The sequence below is a fragment of the Sturnira hondurensis genome, unplaced genomic scaffold, assembly GCF_014824575.4.
Source record: "Sturnira hondurensis isolate 20B ecotype Veracruz unplaced genomic scaffold, ASM1482457v3 Scaffold0001872, whole genome shotgun sequence".
NCBI lineage: Eukaryota > Metazoa > Chordata > Mammalia > Chiroptera > Phyllostomidae > Sturnira > Sturnira hondurensis.
This window is the reverse complement of record NW_028074503.1, coordinates 454996-472447: the sequence shown is the minus strand read 5'-3', so window position 1 is coordinate 472447 and position 17452 is coordinate 454996. Positions and strand designations below refer to the sequence as shown.

Genomic DNA, 17452 nt, shown 5'->3' with positions numbered 1-17452 from the left:
TGGGGGAAGGCGCCTTTGAGATTTGTGTTACACTGTTTGATTCCATCACCCTTGGTGTACAGTTCTGAGGGTCATCGCCACCTCCTGATGAAGTCCTTAGGCCCTCATGCTCTGACTGACCCCTTGCTTCCTCCCCATCTCTCCTCTCCCTCTAAACCTAGACTCCCCAGTTCCAGGCTCTGGAAAGGGGATGGAGTGTGAGGCTAGCACTTAGCACAAGTTAAGTGGGTAGATGAGCGCATGATGTCACTCTACGTCTCTGCCTCCACACTTCAGGGCTGACCATTATACTAGAGCAGCTTAGAGGGAGAGGAAAGAAGGCTGGTCTCAGAGCCAGGCCACTCAGTGTCAACCCTGTGCCCAAGGTCAACCAGCAGCAAAACCTTGGGCAATTCCCTCTCCTCTCAACTGGGGATGATCACTTGGCTGACAGGAACAGAGTGGAATGAGCGTGAGCGTGCTCAGCCTGCTGACTCCCTGGATCATCACGGGCTGTACTCTCCCTACCCCTTCCTGCCCCAGGCTCGGATTCTGGCCACGCTGGAAGGAGGACGTTCAGTTAGGCGTCTGAGACCTCCCCACATCCCAATGAGCAGACACTTAGGAAGCAACCGGTGGCTTCCCCACTCAGGTTTTACTGTGACCAATAATACTCACTGTAGTCGTTAAAAATCATAAAAGCTCTTTCTATGTTGAGATTCTACTTCTTTTATGAGTACTAGCATTGAAAGAGGGAACAGAATCTAAAAGAATGAGAAGTCCACCGGTGGGATTTCAGGCACTTCAGTTCATTCAGTTTTGGGGGCTTCCTCTTGCATTTCTCTGAAAGGCTAACCTTGAGCCTGAAGGTGGCTCAAGAGGTCCCACCCTTCCCCTTCAGATGCCCCCCCCCACATAGCCATGTCAGAGATATGGTATGATGTCCTTCTGACTTCCCTTTCCTCCAGAGAAGGGACACTGTCTGATAGCCCAACTGTCTTTAAGGCCATGGTGTCCTCTTTTCTCCTTAATTGTGATGCCAAATAACAACAAGGGCCTTCATTTGTTGACTGCAAGAATTTTAGCGACCATCTGAAACAACACCCTGAGACAGCTGATGCTCAGAGGTAAAGCGACTTGTCCAAGGTCACCCAGCCCGTAAGCAGTAAAACCCAGATTCAAAGCCAGGTCTGCCAGACGCTGCAGATGCCATCCCTGCTATAAATAGGTGGAGGGGAATGTAGAGTGAGGTGTTTATCTTTCAAATTCCGTGTTTGGCTCCTGTCCTGATGGAATCATATAATGCAGACACAACATTCTCATCCATCTCTTTCTTTCAAAATCAAAGTGACCACATCGTATCTTAACAATAATATCTTCCTCTTCAGGGTTTGTAAATCGCTTCTCTCATTTAGTCCTTGAACCAATTCTCCCAGGTTCTCAGAGAAGGAATGATCACCCTTTTTTCATAGTTAGAAACCGGAGGCTGTGAGAATAATATGAAAGGTCCATGGTGGGGCGGGGAACCTAATTCCGCACTTCCCATGGGATGACCCAGTGATCCACAGACAGTCCTGACTATATCTACTGATTATCAAAGGCAAGTAATCTATAAAACACACTTATTTACAGAAACAATTATGATATGAAAGAATTTACTTACCATGTCAACAAGTAACTTCCACAGAGGCTTAAAGAAAAAAAGATTTGTAAACCATATGCATCAAGTGTGAAAGTAAATGTAAACTCCTGCCATCACACACCTGCCCACCTGCCCACCTGTCTCTAACACTGCCTCCCAGCCCCTCACCTCTGCCTTCCTCCCCTACTTCCTTCTCAGTCCTTTCTAACCTACTTCTACAATCTCCTAACTATTGCCAACATCTCTAAGGGAGAAAAAAAAATGAAACAACTGCCTCTGTTTCCTTTGGGGGCCTGCTGTGTATTTGTCTTTCAGGCTGCGTGTAGAGGAAGTGTTTATTCCTCCGCGCATGCTGCGCTGTTCCACAGAAATGCCCGAGTGAGTTACCTTTCTCTCCTGCTTGGCCCACAGGTCCCACACAGCATTGAGAACGGCCGCCGTGGCCAGATGCACAACCCCTTTCTCTGGGCCGATCTAGTTAGGAAGCAAAGCACACAGCACATCTCAGAAATGAAAAGCATGTTTGGTCTCCTAGCCAGGTTACATTTCAAGAATTAAAAGGCAGCAATTAAAACTCAGTTAAAATGCTAAGTTTTGTTTTGTTCTGTTTTTTTAAATAGTGACTACAAAAGAGTTTCATGAATAGTGCAAAAAGCCCCTCCGGTATATGCAGGGTCTGGCATAAGTAAGGCCTGCTGGAGTGTGGTTGGTAGGGTGATGATAACATGGGTGTAATAATTGATAGTTTCAATTTGAACACTCCACCTAAAATGTCATATGGTGTGCTTGAGTGTGGTAGTGTTATATTACAGAATTATATGCTTATGATTTTGTAATACAAGATTTCGTAATAAAAAGGGGTGTTATTTGTGTTGGACCCCTGTATATTTCTTCTCTCTCAGTTGTTTATATGGAAAATAATACAATAACTAATAGTAACATAAGAATAAACTCTGCTATATATACTCACGCACAACTGTAAACCTACTTTTTCCTCACTCTGTGCGCATATATATATATTACATATAATAACTACATATTTATAATACATATGTTATCTTTTATAAGTGTATCTATAAATAACATTTATTTTACTGAGCAATTTTTGAGTAAGTTGCAGGTATCATGCCTCTTTAACCCTAAATGTTTCAGTGGGTAGTTCCTAAAAACGAGGCTATTTCTCTTACATAACCACAGCACAATGATCAAATGCAGGCACTAGAACACTGACAGAATTCTAACACCTAAACGATAGTTTGTAATCAAATCCCACCAATGGCTCAAACAATGTACTTTATTTTATTCACATGTTCCATTTAGTTGCCGTGTCTCTTCAGTCTCTTTTTATCTGGAACAACTTTTATTTTAAAAATGCTATTGACATTTTTATTTTTTAACTTATATTTTATTTCTTATACTGTTACAGTTTTCCTAATTTTTCCCCCTTTGCTCCCCTCCACCCAGCATCCTCATTCCTCAGGCAACCCCCCTACTCCTGTTCATGTCTGTGGGTCATGGGTGTAAGTTCTTTGGCTATGCCACTTCCTGTGCTGGACTTTACATCCCCATGGCTACTTTGTAACTACCTATTTCTACTTCTTAATCTGCTCACCTCTCACCCACTCTCTTACACCCCTCTCCCATCTCTTTATCTTTAATCTTTGTCATTTTAAATTATTATGTGACGTGGGGTGGGCCTGTTTGCATCCATCTTGTTTTGGATTCTGTGCTTCCTGCATTTGCAGGTCTAGTTCCTTCACCAAATTGGGGAAGTTTTCTTTCATTATCTTTTTCAAACAGCTTTCCAATTTCTTGCTCTTTCTCTTCTCCTTCTGGCACCCCTGTGAAGTGAATGCTGGATTGCTTAAAGTTGTCCTACAGGCTGCTTACACCATCCTAATTTTTTTCTTTGATTTTCATTTCTTCTTGTTGCTCTGATTGGTTGTTTTTTGCTTCCCTGTATTCCAAATCATTGATTTGATTCTTAGCTTCATCCACTCTACTGTTTTCTTCCCTGTAAATTTTCTTTATTTCAGTTAGTGTAGCCTTCATTTCTGACTAGATTTTTTTTACGCTGCTGAGATCCTCACCAAGTCCCCTGAATGTCCTTATAACCAGTGTTTCGAACTCTGCATCTGATGGGGGGCTTAAGAGTTGGAAAATTTTAGTTTAAGTGTTAGCTAATAAGTTTAGTAATCAATGCAAGTAAAAGCTATTGTTCCAGGTATTGAAGGTATGATCCACCCTGACTCCAGGAGACCATAAGCAGTTCCACCTTTGTGCCTCAGGGGGACTGCAAGCAATTCAAGATAGTATCTGAGTCTTTGTACTCGAGGGTGAGATGACCACCCTCTGGGACACAGATAAACACTACTGCCTGGGGCACAGCAAAATTCCACCGCCCAGAGCAAGAACGCTGCAGTTTTTAAAATCCAATGAACATTTCCCTGAATTCCAAACCCCTTACCTACACTTTGTTCTCCTTATAAAAAGGGTTGTTTTAAAATGGAATTTAAGATGGTCTATTAGGGTACAAACCCGTCATCTTTTCAGATCACTGGCCACCTGAAAAAAATACCCATAAAGATTCAATTGGGTCTGGTTGGTGACAGGCAGCATGAATGATAGAGAGAAGCCCCTTTTCCACTATCCTAAGAACGCCCCGTAGGAGAGTCTAACTTCCGCATTCCACTTCTGTAACCTGCTTCTGCCGAGCAGCCAATGAGAGCCACAGCACCTCAGATATCCCGAAATAAGGAAATAGACCTAACTTCCGCATTCCACTTCTGTAACTCGCTTTACCATGTAGACAGGAAGTTCCTGCAGGCTATATAAACCCCAAGAACCCTTTGTTCAGGGCTCAGAATTTGGAGATCACCCTCCTCTGGGCCATGCACGTAAATAAAGATCGTGCTCCTGAACCCTCGGTGTCTGGTCGCTTCATTTTTCTGTAACATGAAAACCAGCTTTTCCGGTTTTAAATCTGATAGATTGCTTATCTCTATTTTGTTTAGTTCTTTTTCTGGAGTTTTGACCTGTTCTTTCACTTGGGCCATGTTTTTCTGTCTCCTCATTTTGAGAACCTCCCTATGTTTGTTTCTATGTATTAGGCAGAGCTACTTTTGACTCCATGTCTTTGCAGTGTGGCCTAGGATAGTAGGTGTCCTGAGGATCCAGTGGCACGGCCTCCCCTATCACCCAAGCTGAGTATTTGAGGTGCTCCCTTCGTGTGGGCTGAGTACACCCTCCTCTTATATTTGCACCTTGATTGCTGTTGGCAGGTCAATGGGAGGAATTTGCCCAGGCTAGTCAGGTGCAAGGACTTAGTGACCACTGACCACCAACCTCTGCCCACTATGGAGTATCAGCTGTGCAAGAGCAGCGTGGTAGTGTTCCTACCACCCTGGGTGGTCTGTAGCTGTCCCCTGTGTGCAGAGGCTCTGGGGTTTCTCGGGTGGTGCTGGTCAAGGTCAGCCCCCACCTGTGTTTTTTCAGGGCCATCCTACCTGAGGTATAAAGCAATCTGAGATGGCTGCTACTTGTGCTGTGGTTGGAGTTTCCCAGGCGAAGCCAAACTGTGAACTTAGGCTGGCTGCTGCTAGTGCCAGGCCTGGGGCCAGTTAGCAAGATGTACATGGACTGGGGGCTCTCTGAGCCTGGCTGTTGCTTGTTTGAGAGGATTTAGGAAGTTGTGAAGCATAAGCCTAAACCAGCCTTTCACATGGAAAAGCCACTATTCACAGCTCAGGTCAGCTAGTAAGTTGGGTGGGATGGGGAGTCTCAGGGGATCTCCAGGGCAACTGGTGTTAGGCAGGTTGATGGAGTCTTGGGTATGGCACCAGCCTACCAGCTCCATGGCTCTGTGGGCATAGGGCTCAGAAAAGGGACAATGGCCTCTTCCCGTTTGCCTTTCTGTTTGGGAGAATGCTGTCCCATATCTCTTGCCGTGATGCCAGACACTTCAGTTCTTCCCTGCATGCCACTGGTGGGTTTCAAGCTGCTACCCCAGTGCTGGAGCTCAGAGAGAGTGAGTCTGAGTAAGTCCATGTGTGAGTTCTTTAAGAGGAACTGCTAGGGACTCCAGAAGTTTCTTCCACCAACTCAATACCTGCTGGTTTTTGCAGCTAGAAATTATGAGGACTTATTTTCCTGCCACTGGAACCCTGGGCTAGGAGGCCTTGTGTGAGGCTGGGGCTCTTTCCTCTGAAGATATCCCTCCCCAATTTTTTTAAAACACTTTTTGAAAGAGATGACCCAGTTCTTTTTGTTTTAAGATTTTAGAGAGGGGAAGGGAGAAAAAGAGGGAGAGAAGCAACAATGTGTGCTTGTCCCTCACATGCCCCCTACTGGAGACCTGGCCTACAACCCAGGCATGTGCTCTGGACTGGGAATCAAACCAGTGACCCTTTGATTTGCAGGGTGGCATTCAGTCCACTTAGCCACACCAGCCAGGGCTCCCTCCTGAACTTTTATCCACCACATGTGAATGTGGGACTAACCTGTTCCACATCTCCATCCCCCCTACCAGTTTGGGTGGATGTGGTTCCTTTAATTCTACAGTCATCGGATGTCCATTCAACTCAGTTTCTGATGGTTCTGAGTGCTGGTTGTTTTATAGTTAATTGTAATTTTGATGTGGTTGTGCAAGGAGGAGAATTTTGTTTACCTATGCCTCCAGCTTGACCCGAAGTCTCAGGGCTTTTAACTTTTAGCACTTGGGTAATTTAGCATCCATTTGGCTTCTACACTGTGAGGTGGCCATGTTCCCTTGCTAATAAGGAAATTAATATCGCCACCAACATTTTGGCACTCATTGAAATTTCTGCCTCAAACAATTATAGTTATGATGGTTATAATATGGTGATTGTGCAGTATTATCACCCCTTATATTATTTTGTGTTCCTTTGACAAGCTTTCCCTTGTTGTTTGTGTACTATCTAAATGAACCCATGGATTCCTACATTATTCAAGGAGTTATAAGGTATTGCTATCAGATTTATTTTGATGCTTGAATTGTCCCAGATTTGGCCACTGGGAGCTTATTCAAGAGGATTCCTTTAAAAGCAAGTTTAACTTTGCAGAAGTTACAAATGAAATCTGCGACATTGCGAAAGAGCATTCTCTTGTGCCTTTCTCCATTCACAGACAGAAGACTGAGCAGAGTTAGAACAAGACAGAGCCAGTGTCAGCAGGCAAGGGCAAGGTCCTGGTTACCAGACTGAGCTTAGTGTGATAGAATTCTTGGTTTTCACACTTTTTTCATGCCTTGAACTTTGGGTTCAAATAAGATCTAAACACATAAAAGGTGCTCTGGTCTCTTCTTCTTCTTCTTCTTTTTAAAAATTCTCACCCAAGGATATATTTATTGTTTTTTAGGGGGAAACAGTGCAGAGAGAGAGAGAGAGAGAAGTATCAACACGAGACAGAAACATTGATTGGTTGACTCCACTACATGCTCTGATTGGGTATTAAAGCCACAACCTAGGTATGTACTCTGACCAGAGATGAAACCTGCAACTTTTTGGTGTATGGGATGAGGCCCCAACCAAATGAGTCACCCAGTCAGGGCTGGTCTCTATCTTCTTAACTTCTCCTATGTTTCTGTCCTTACTCTAATACTACTCATGTGATCTCTCTCTCCCCCAGGAAGTTTGTCCATTCAGTGCTTAGTCCTCTAGAAGGTCAAGACCACTTCTACCTATTCAGGGAGTGGGGATGAAGTCCAGAAGGGCTGACACAGCTGTCAGTATCCAAACATGTCTAGATTCGAGTCTTACAGAAAGGAATCGATTGCCTCAAAACACTGATTATCTAAATGGCTCAAATCCTAATTTATCTAAGGTAAAAACATTTTACCTTAAAATTGTAAACCTGTCGTTATTTTTACATTTTTCACAAAGGACATCTTAGAGACCTTAGTAACATTATTAATAGCAGCATTTTACAAACTAGACCCCTTACCCATCTGAGCTGCCCATCACTCGTGAGCTGCCTGTAGAAGCCTCTGAAATCACCAACAATGTCTCTGAGGTCCTTGTTCAGCACGTGGTGGGCCAGGGCATTCACAGCACAGACAACTGTAAACGAGGATTTAATGCTTATGTATGTTTTGGTATGAAGTCAACGAATTAAGATATGCAAGCACCACAAGTAAACTAATGTTGGCATTTTATGAAAATAATTTGAGATACAAAAGGTACATGCTTTTCCAAATTGCTCCGCACATGGCTTCTGTGATTATCATAGTAATATCACACAGGTGGAGCAGCTGTAATCTGCGTACTGAACTTCATTTATGAGTTGAAAAAACACATTTTGATTGGTTGCCATGTGAAAAACAGACCACAGATGTGAAAATTTAAATCACGTTCCCAAATTATTTTCTTATTCACTTTGTGAAGTGTCCCAACAGTCAGATCAAAAACCAAACTTTGCTAGTTCATTGTTCCAAAGGAAGAAGAGGACTAACTTAGAGAATTTTTTAAATTGCCTTTTCATTATTGTCAAGTATAGAAAATATCTTGAATTCACAACATAACACGCTATTAAAGAGGAAATAAAGTGAATTTGTAATTAGCCTAATAGATGTAAAATGTTCAAGTACATGAAAACATTATTCATAAGCATTAAGTTTCTTACCATTGACTTATAATATACTATATTTTCATAAGTAATTTGAAGTTAAATTTAATCTGGGTCAGCATTACCATCAAGTTTTTATTTTTGGTGTTTTATGTAAAAAGGTTTTAACTGTTATTTCAGGTGAAAAATAAGTAAAGTAACAAATTGAACGGGGATTTCTATTCCTGATATCCTTTGCCCAGTAAAACACTTTGTTTATACGTAGATGGCCAAAATAATCAAATCACCAACTTACCCCAAAGCAATGATCTTATTGAAAAAAATGTTGATAAACTTGTTTTCTGGTGTTGCCATTGTTTCAATATTAAAATTCTCAGGCAATTTAATAGGATAATTGTTCAGGTGCAGTTTTACTACCAATCATATCCTAGGAGAGGGACCCTTGAAAGCATTTGAAACCTGCTCTTAGAATGTGCCTAGCCTCTGGGTGAAATAGCTCTCAGACAAAAACCTACTTGCTCTCATACAGAGCACTTAGGGCTGCACCAACCACGCCGTGTCCTCTCGGGTTTTGTTAATGAGATATGGAGTCATTATAGTTCAGATAGTCATACCCCAGAGTTGTGGGAAGACAAAATCCTCCTCAGTGCTTGATGGTTGGTGCTTGGATTAAAGCCATCTGAACAGGAAGTCAGCAACTCGGAGAGAGGCCTATCATTGTCTACATCAAACCTTCATCTCAAGGATGAGATGGTTGCTAGAAATCATTGACTGAAGCACACCTCTGATTTGTGTTGCAAGGACAAATGTATTATCTAAAGTTAAGGATGATCTCATCTCTTATGTCCCTAAGAGACGCAAAAGCCACAGTAATGTATTCATCTATAGTAGTGATTCTCAACCTCTTTCCGCTCATGGCACACATAAACTAATTACTAAAATTCTGCAGCACAGCAAATATATGTTAATTGTTTTGCCCATCTGACAAAAAAAAAGGTATAATTTTGACTCATTCACACCAGACAGTTATTGTTTTGGCTGCTGCCATTTTTTTTCTAAAATCATTTTTTAATTTGACCATCTAAGGGAAAAAAAGTCAGTACCCCTGACTACTGTATTTTACCATGTATAATGTGCACCCATGTTTTGGGCCCAAACTTTCAGGAAAAAAATCTTTCATTTTAATTTTTTAATTCAATTTTTATGTATTTATATTTATAAACAAAACTGATTATTGTACTCCAGGGAATTATTTTGTACATGGATATTGTCATTGCTTTCTAGAGTCACACTTTTAATGCATAAGCATAAATAAAAGAATTAAAAACATGTATATAGAGACAGAATTAGTACTACCCATGTATAATGTACTTCCTTATTTTTCCCTTATAAATTTGGGCAAGAAAAGTGCGCATTGTACATGGCAAAATGCAGGTAAATAAGCATTGCATGTTTTAAGCCACGGCACACCAACCTAAAAGTGCTGGTCTATAGAATGTGGATTTTCCTTGCTCAAATCGAGGACACTGCAAGACGTTAACTAACTTTGGTGCATTTGATAGAAGTGCAGGTTGTTGTGGTCTGATTCAGTGTGGAGAAAAAGTCCACTTCAGGTTTGAATGTTTGATGTGATGGTTGGGAAATTCATCTGGAAAAAAAACTGGCCCTTGAAGTCAGCTTGTTGCCGACTAAACCCAAGGGTTCTCTCCTGTACTACATCCACCAGGGACTCAATTCTGGGACACTCCACCACGGGTAGTGGGACAAGTCAGCAAAGCCTGTGGATGACCAGTGCCTGAACCTCAGTGCTGGTGTGAATGCCGGAGGCCATTTTTGCTCTCTTTACAAACTTTTTCTCTTTTTCTTTTTCCACTTAAAAAAACTTTATCAGTCTACTCTACACAGTAGACTTCCTTTCTCACTCCATCTCTCTCTCTCACACACATAAAGCATTCTCTTCACAGTAATGAAGAAAGACTATTTTCTTTTTTTTAATCATAAAAAATGATTAGGTAAGTAATCTGATAAAAACTCTTGGAGAACAGTGATGAGCTAATGGGATTTTTTCATCTTTAATGTGAATGCCCTGTAACACATTCAGTGAGAGTGCAGTGAATCACCTGATACATGCAGCAAGGTTAATGTTAAAATGGATTCTGTCATGTTGTGGTTTGAAAAAGGCAGAAGCCAACAACATCACCACAAAAGAGCTACTTATTAAAGTCATAAAGAGATGGAAATGGACCTACCCCGCCTGAGACTTCTATGGGGACAGCTGGGTGGGGTCGGGCGGAATGGAGGAGGGGAAGGGCTGTGCGGGCTGTAAAGCGCTGACCTCAGCAACCAGCCCACAGGAGCCTCCTACCTGTCTTGGGAGCATGCCGCATTTACAGGGACCCTCCACTGGGAGTGAGTCAGCAAAGTTCCAAGTCTTGGCTCTTAACAGAGAGTAGTTACAATGGTCCATCCCATAACAAATCTTCTGACCTCACTGAGTTTTTCCCACCCTTTGTGGATCACGCTGTATGGTTTGCAGTATGGAGAAAGCGGCTTCATAAAGTGCTCAACTTAGACCAGAGATGAATAAAGTCGTAGGAGAAGGTCACAAACCTACGTGGTCAACGGTCACTGCCTCGGGGGAAATGTTAACAGTAAACCATTGACTTGATGAAGGTGGGGACAGGTGATCAGGGCCGATTCTCCTTATTCCACCTGGCAAATTTCCTGGTCACCCTTCAACATTCATCTCAAAGCTTCACCTCCGCTCTGAAGCCATCCCTAACCATCCTGGACAATGAATTAACTCTTTCTCCATGTAACTTATACCCACTTTTAAAGAATAGTTATTTTCACACTGCACTATTATTTCTTTTATGTGTGTGACCCTGAGAAGTTTATGTATCCCTTCTTTTTGTATGTTGAACTCTGCCCTACTTCCTCTCTCTCTTTTTAATCCTCACTTGAGGATATGTTTTTTACTGATTTTTTTAAGAGAGAGAGGAAGGGAGAAAGAGAGAGACATCGATGTGAGAGAGCAACATCAGTTTGTTGCCTCCCGAATGTGCAACAGGGGATCAAACCTGCAACCTAGGCATGTGCCCTGATAGGAGATCGAACCTGCAGCCCTTTAGTGTATGGGACGATGCTCCAAGCAACTGAGCCATCTGGCCAGAGCTCCTTTCTCTGTCTTGTTAAAATTATCATCTCCAGTGCCTGACAAAGTTTTTGATACACAGAAGCACTGAAGAGAAGGTCCGAAAGGATTGGCTGAGGGCATGACAGAATGCCACCCCGTGGAGAGCAGGAACAGTGGCCTCCTTGGTGGTATCCACTTAAAGACCAAGAAGGTTTCCCTGGGCTTTCTCTCTTCTTCTGTCTCCCCCTGTCTCCTTTTACCTGTTTGACAATATTAAAATCTTTTAGTGGGGCAAGACTTTGATTCTACAACTCAGAGAGAGCTGATGGTGCAAATATCAATAGGAGAAACACCACCAAAGTTAGAGACTATGTCCGCCCTTCCCAGACCCTGACTCTTCAATTTATCACAAGTTGATTTTGTCCCCAATGATCCACTGCAATTGACCTTGCAAAGGCCATTTTTTTGGTACTTCTTGAATTTTGTATCCTGTGCATGAATTACGCATTTAGGGAAAAAAACTCAAATAATTTGCATTTAAATGTTCTGGAGAGAAAGCACTTTGGGCAGTCAGGGAGTCTGTGTGACTCTCTGGGCCTCAATTTCCTTATCTCTGAAAAATGAGGGCCCCACGACCACCACTGAGCCCTGGTCCAGCTCTGAGAGAAGAATGACTAATTAATTCATACCTCAGTGTGCATCCTACACAATCTGCTTTTCCCAGAAGAGAGCTCTGAAATTGAGCAGGGCCAAAGAGTAACGAATTTGAAGTCGACTCACTACGAAGTATTTTGAAAAGTTAGACACTCACAGTGCACATTATCATAGGCCTTGCTATGTGAGTGCATGTCTGACCCTCTTGTGTCCCTTAGTCACTTGCCTAGTTCAGGTCCTCAAAGCTCTGTAGAGAAGTGGGTTGAAATTCAAGGATTTTCCTGCAGTCTATCCATGACTACAAGGAGAGGGGCCAAAAGCAGCCACTTTTTAATTTCTCCCAATGAAATACTCACTTTGAGCAGTAAATACTGAGAAAAATAAGATCAGAACTGAAATCTAAAATGTAAGCATTTTGGAACTGTCAGAAAATGTCCAACTCACCAACTTCAGTGCCTTTTCCCAGAGTGAAAGTAATTCCATGTCCCTTGAGTCCATCCTCTGCATCAGTCTCCAAGATGACATAGGCAGCCGAGTAGTCAGGGTCTGTGTGCTGCAGGGAAAATGTCCCCCCGCCACCCCCCCCAAACAACACACATGAGAAATCTGAAACCTGACAATGACATCACTAAGAATAGAAACTGCAATGGGAGACATGCAAGAAAAGCTCCGATCGGATGAAACCCTGGATTTACCCCAAAGAAAACGTGGACACTCTGAATGGACAAAAGGGACAGTCTCCCGAAGGAGTCAAATTATTTTAACGAGTGCAATGTGTACATTTTTAATGGCATTTAAATGTTCTGGAGAGAAAGCCAGCTCAGTTTTACACCCAGGACTTTCACCCACAGCTATTGGCCTTTGAATAGTTAGTTACCCAAGCAGCTTCAAATTCTAAAACCTAAGGTTTAAGAAAGTTCTCTTGTAAAACTGGAAAAGACAAAGGCATAAATTCAGAGATTACTGAGGAAAAAATGAAGAATTAAAACTTGAAGACAAATTAACCTGTTTCGTATTTTGCTCTTTAAAAACTACTTTCTATCAAATGGCATTTTGATAATAAGCATTTACTAACTGATGATTATGAAACCCTACACTACTCATCAATACAGGGGATGCAGAAGTAAAAAACCACAAATCTATTTCTAGAAATTTCTCATACACTGGAGAGAAAAAGCTAACACACAAGAATCAGGTGCGACCAACTGCTATGATGGTACAAGATTATGTGCTGATGTGCAGTCGGGTAGAAGTATCACAGAAGTTTAAGGAAGAAGAGCAAAGATGAAGAAGGGGACCAAGACAATTGTGTGGGCAAAGGGGCAGGTGAAGGCATGTGGAGAAGAGATCGATATGAAACTCAAAGGTCTTGTGAGACAGAGAAGTAAAAGGCCCGTGAGGGCACTCCTGTGCAAGTGACTGAAGACAAGATTGTATGGGTGGAGTGGGGGCAAATAATGAAGATCCCCTGCTAAACCAGGCAGAAGATCTGAATGTGTTAAAAAAAAAAAAAAGAATGTAGGATGATGCAATTACTGAAGAGATTTGCTTTGGAGTTATTTATTACTATTTTGTTGTTATATAATATTTATTATTCTAGGCACACTATTCTGAGAGCTTTATATCATCTAACTTAATCCTCACAATAATGTTATAAAGTAGGTGCCATCATCCCTATCTTACAGATGAGGAAACTGAGTAGAAGAGGTGGAATTGAAACCCCCATGGTCAGGAGGGAGAGGAGGCCTACGTGATGACAGGAGGCCTGTGGCTGGCGTGTAGAGGCCCAGTGGAGGGCAGTCGGAGTGATGGTTGTTGGTGAGCACCAGCTGCCTATCGGAGACTGTGCAGTTAGGTTGCCGAGGGGCAAGATGTGTCTGCTCTTGAAGAAGTCCTGGTTTAGAAGTCATGGTTACAGAAACTCTAATACTGCGAGGCAGAACACGGTAAGCCTCTGGGTAAGATGCAACAGATGAAAGCCAGACAGAGAGCTGAACGCACTGGGAGCTAGAAGAGCTTTATTTTTATTTATTTATTTAATTTTAGAGAGAAGGAAAGGGAGAGAGAAAGAGAGGGAGAGAAACATCAGTGTGTGGTTGCCTCTCGCACGCCCCCTACTGGGGATCTGGCCTGCAATGCAGGCATGTACCCTGTCTGGGAATTGAACCTGTGACCCTTTGGTTCTCAGGCCCGAGCTCAATCCACTGAGCTATACCAGCCAAGGCTAGAAGAGCTTTATGATGAAAGCAGAATCTGGGCTGGGTGGTGGATGATGGGGAGCTTTGCAGCAATGGGAAGGGGCATGAAAAATCTGGGAGGAAAGAACATCGTATGTCAGGTGAAGATAGGGAAGGTACAGAAAAGGGGAAGGCTGGAGTATATTTAAGAATCCTTAAGCTTTTGAGTCCTTGTAACTGGCAGAATGATCCAGAAGGATTAGGAGGAAGATCCAGGCAGAGTATGAAAGGTAATAACTTTGGATTTCAATGGATTGTGTTTAGCATGAAGGTGAAAAATTCAACAAGAAGTGCCCAATGGTAGCTGGACATGAGGAAAAAGGGAAGACGCAGAAGTGGGATGTGAGCATCTTTGGCATAAAAGTGGTACTGAAACCATAAACATGGAGGGGATTTAGTGGAAGAGTGCAGTGAAATTGGAAAGGCCGAGCCCTGGAGAAAAGGGGTTCTGTACGGGAAAAGGAGCAGTGAGAAAGGCAGGCAGCCAGCGGGGCAGAGAGACGGCAGGAAGATGGGCAGCCGAGAGTGAATAAAGGACCCTGGGAGCAGAAATAGCAAGAGGATTCAACGAGAGAAATAACAAAAGAAGGAAGGACACAGGAGGCAACTTCAGATTAAGGAGGAAGCAGATGTACAGGTCAACAGGAATGGACCAGCAATTTAATGTTCGGTAAGGAAGGGGCAGAAACAGAAGGGCGTGGAGAGGGGCTGGGGTCGAGTAAAGTCTGTTCCACAAGTGGCAAGCCCTGTCCATATGGATGGGGAAGAAACCATTGGAAAAGGAGAGACTAAAGATGAAAATGCTGGAGATGGAGGTGATAAGAATGGGGCTCAGGGGGTCAAGAAGGGTGGCAATGGGGACAGAGGAAAACAGGTTAGTTTGTGAGGACACAATTTACTGAATAAAGGGGAAGAGAATAGGCTTGGTTTGGAGACTGATGTGTGGAGATGGTGCCAAGGGTGCATTTGTCTTCAGTCTTCTTGGTGACGCAGTGGGCAATGTCTTCTAACTGCTGGGGATGTAGGACTGAAGGCCGGAGGAGGAAGACAAGGGTCTGAGACAGCCACTCCAGGAAGCCCAGCAGACCATGGGGATAGGAGAGGAAAAGTATGGCTGGGAGGTGGAGGGAGTCAGCTGGAGCGGGGCTGTCAGCCCATAGCCCTGGGACTCTCGAACCTTAGAAAGGGGCTGGACAGGCAAGCAACGTGTAAAAATACACGGCCGGCCTGAGCACTCCACCCTTTGCTTGGACAGTTTCAAGGCTCCTTCATGAAAATAAACTGCTTGTGATCAGGAAGGCTCCGCTGCCAAGTGCAGAACGCAGCTGAGTTGCCGAGTGCAGCACGCCCTGAGGGCACAGGAAGCAATCATGAGAGTTATGGCAGCGCCACCAAGAACTGCGAAGGAGCACATTCTCTTAAGAAGGAACTTGAGAATCAGCATACAACATACACCATATCTCTAGGGGATATATACTTAAGGATTATAAGTTTGCAACACAGGTGTCAGATATTTCCTGACCTATAGGACCTACAGATGACTCAAAAGCAGAGAGAAATTCCACTCTACAGTAAACCAGGCCCTTTAACACTTCACAAATTCAAAGTGGAGGAAAGGCTCAGTCAGAGCCTCTTCTGCTTCAGTTTCCTCATGTACAAATAGTAATACAACCAACACTTAGTGACGGCCTTTTCTGTGGCAGGCTCGTAACAGGTACCTCATGTACACATAGGAAGTGGATCTCGTTATACAGATGAGAAGACCCAGGCTGGGACAGACTGAGTTTCCCCTCAGCTGCTGCTACACCTCAGAGAGGCAATGGCAGCTGCACTAGATCAGGCACTTGGGTTGTACAAGCCAGTAACACTTCAAACATTTATCTGGAGATCCACAAAGGATTGTCAACTGGGAATTTTTTATGTCATTTACCATAATACCATATAAGAAAAAACACATAATGAGTTTAAAAGTTAGGAAGAACTTAATCTCAGAATAAAGGATTCTTTTAAATGTATAACTTTGTTTAGATAGCATTTTTAAACGAGGCCTATTTTCATAAAATATTTCAGGTACACAAGAACGCAGGTAAAGTAATGAACACCAGTGTGCCCTCCACCCTCTTAAGAAGCACTGCATTACACTGTGAATTAGAGCCCTCAGGGACCCACTCTCCTCCTTGACTCAGGTGTGTCAGTCACCATTATTGTAACAGGAATGTTTCTCGCTTCCCAGCATGTGTTCACACATTCATATCCATGCAACTTTGTTTTTCTAATGTAGCCATCTCATTGGTGGACTGAGTAGGGCAGTGAGGATCCAGTGGGTGACAGGCCTCAAGATACCCTGCACAGAACTCATATGTTTGAGAACCACTGCACTAGATGGTGGGGGTAGGGGTGAGGGTCCCTTTAACACTCTCAGTAAGTGAAATGCCCATCAGTATTTAAGCAGGATGTCATAGCCCCTGCCTTTGCTGCATCTCCAGACTGGTATTTGCATAACTCTTTGCAGTGACAAGTCCTTTCTAACCACATTTTCAGGTAGTTTCATGACAGCCTCTTCTCCCATGACTCAGAATTACCAGGAGCTTGTCTGGTTTCCCAGCCAGACTGTGACTCTTTCATTTCATAGATAGGCCCGGGAGGCCCAGAGACATGAGGGTCTGCTCTAGGTCACACAGCAGGGCATGGCGAAGGCACTGGCTTCCTGGCCTCTTTCACCAAGAATCCCAGTATATAAGAAGCCAGTGGTGAATTCTAGGGTTTTGTTGGTGGAGCCCCAACAAAACCATTTTACTTTTGTTGCTTATTTTGCATTGTACCCTTTCAGCAAAATGCGAATCATAATTGGAAAAACAGGAAATATTAAACGCCAGCAAAAGTGAAATAAACTCAAGAAAAGAAAAAAAAAACGTAGGAGGGCGGGAAGCTTCTGTATACTTTTATTCCTTTGTCAGGCCTCCCTTTACAAAACTGCTGCGAAGTTGGCAACCGCCCCAAGGCTTGCAGGCCTCCCCAGGCCTAAGCGAGCCCTGGCATCCGCGAGGCTGGAGGGCACCCGCAGTCGGTCAGCACTTACCATGGCGTCCGAGCCGTGGGCCCCGAGCGATGTGGGAAAGCGCACGTCGTGGACCGAGAGCCGGGAGATCCTGCCCTGCACCATGTCGCTGTGGGCGCCCGCGCGGTCAACTTAGATTGGGATGGAGGGCACGAAGCGGGAGG

At 43.5% G+C, this 17452-nt stretch overlaps 1 protein-coding gene across 3 annotated transcripts in view; it reads right to left on the bottom strand.

The window, feature by feature from the left end:
• ENOSF1 (enolase superfamily member 1) overlaps window positions 1-17452 on the bottom strand; it is a 34587-nt gene extending 17135 nt beyond the window's left edge. For 2 of the 3 annotated variants that reach the window (XM_037031542.1, XM_037031551.1), the window contains exons 1-5: window positions 17310-17452; window positions 12438-12546; window positions 7583-7698; window positions 2009-2095; window positions 1643-1669 (exon numbers count right to left, since the gene is read on the bottom strand). In XM_037031542.1, coding sequence (XP_036887437.1) covers window positions 1643-1669; window positions 2009-2095; window positions 7583-7698; window positions 12438-12546; window positions 17310-17393 — 423 coding nt within the window. In that variant the 5' untranslated portion in view covers window positions 17394-17452. The remainder of the gene's footprint in view (window positions 1-1642; window positions 1670-2008; window positions 2096-7582; window positions 7699-12437; window positions 12547-17309) is intronic. The other variant, XM_037031559.1, reaches the window with a different exon arrangement.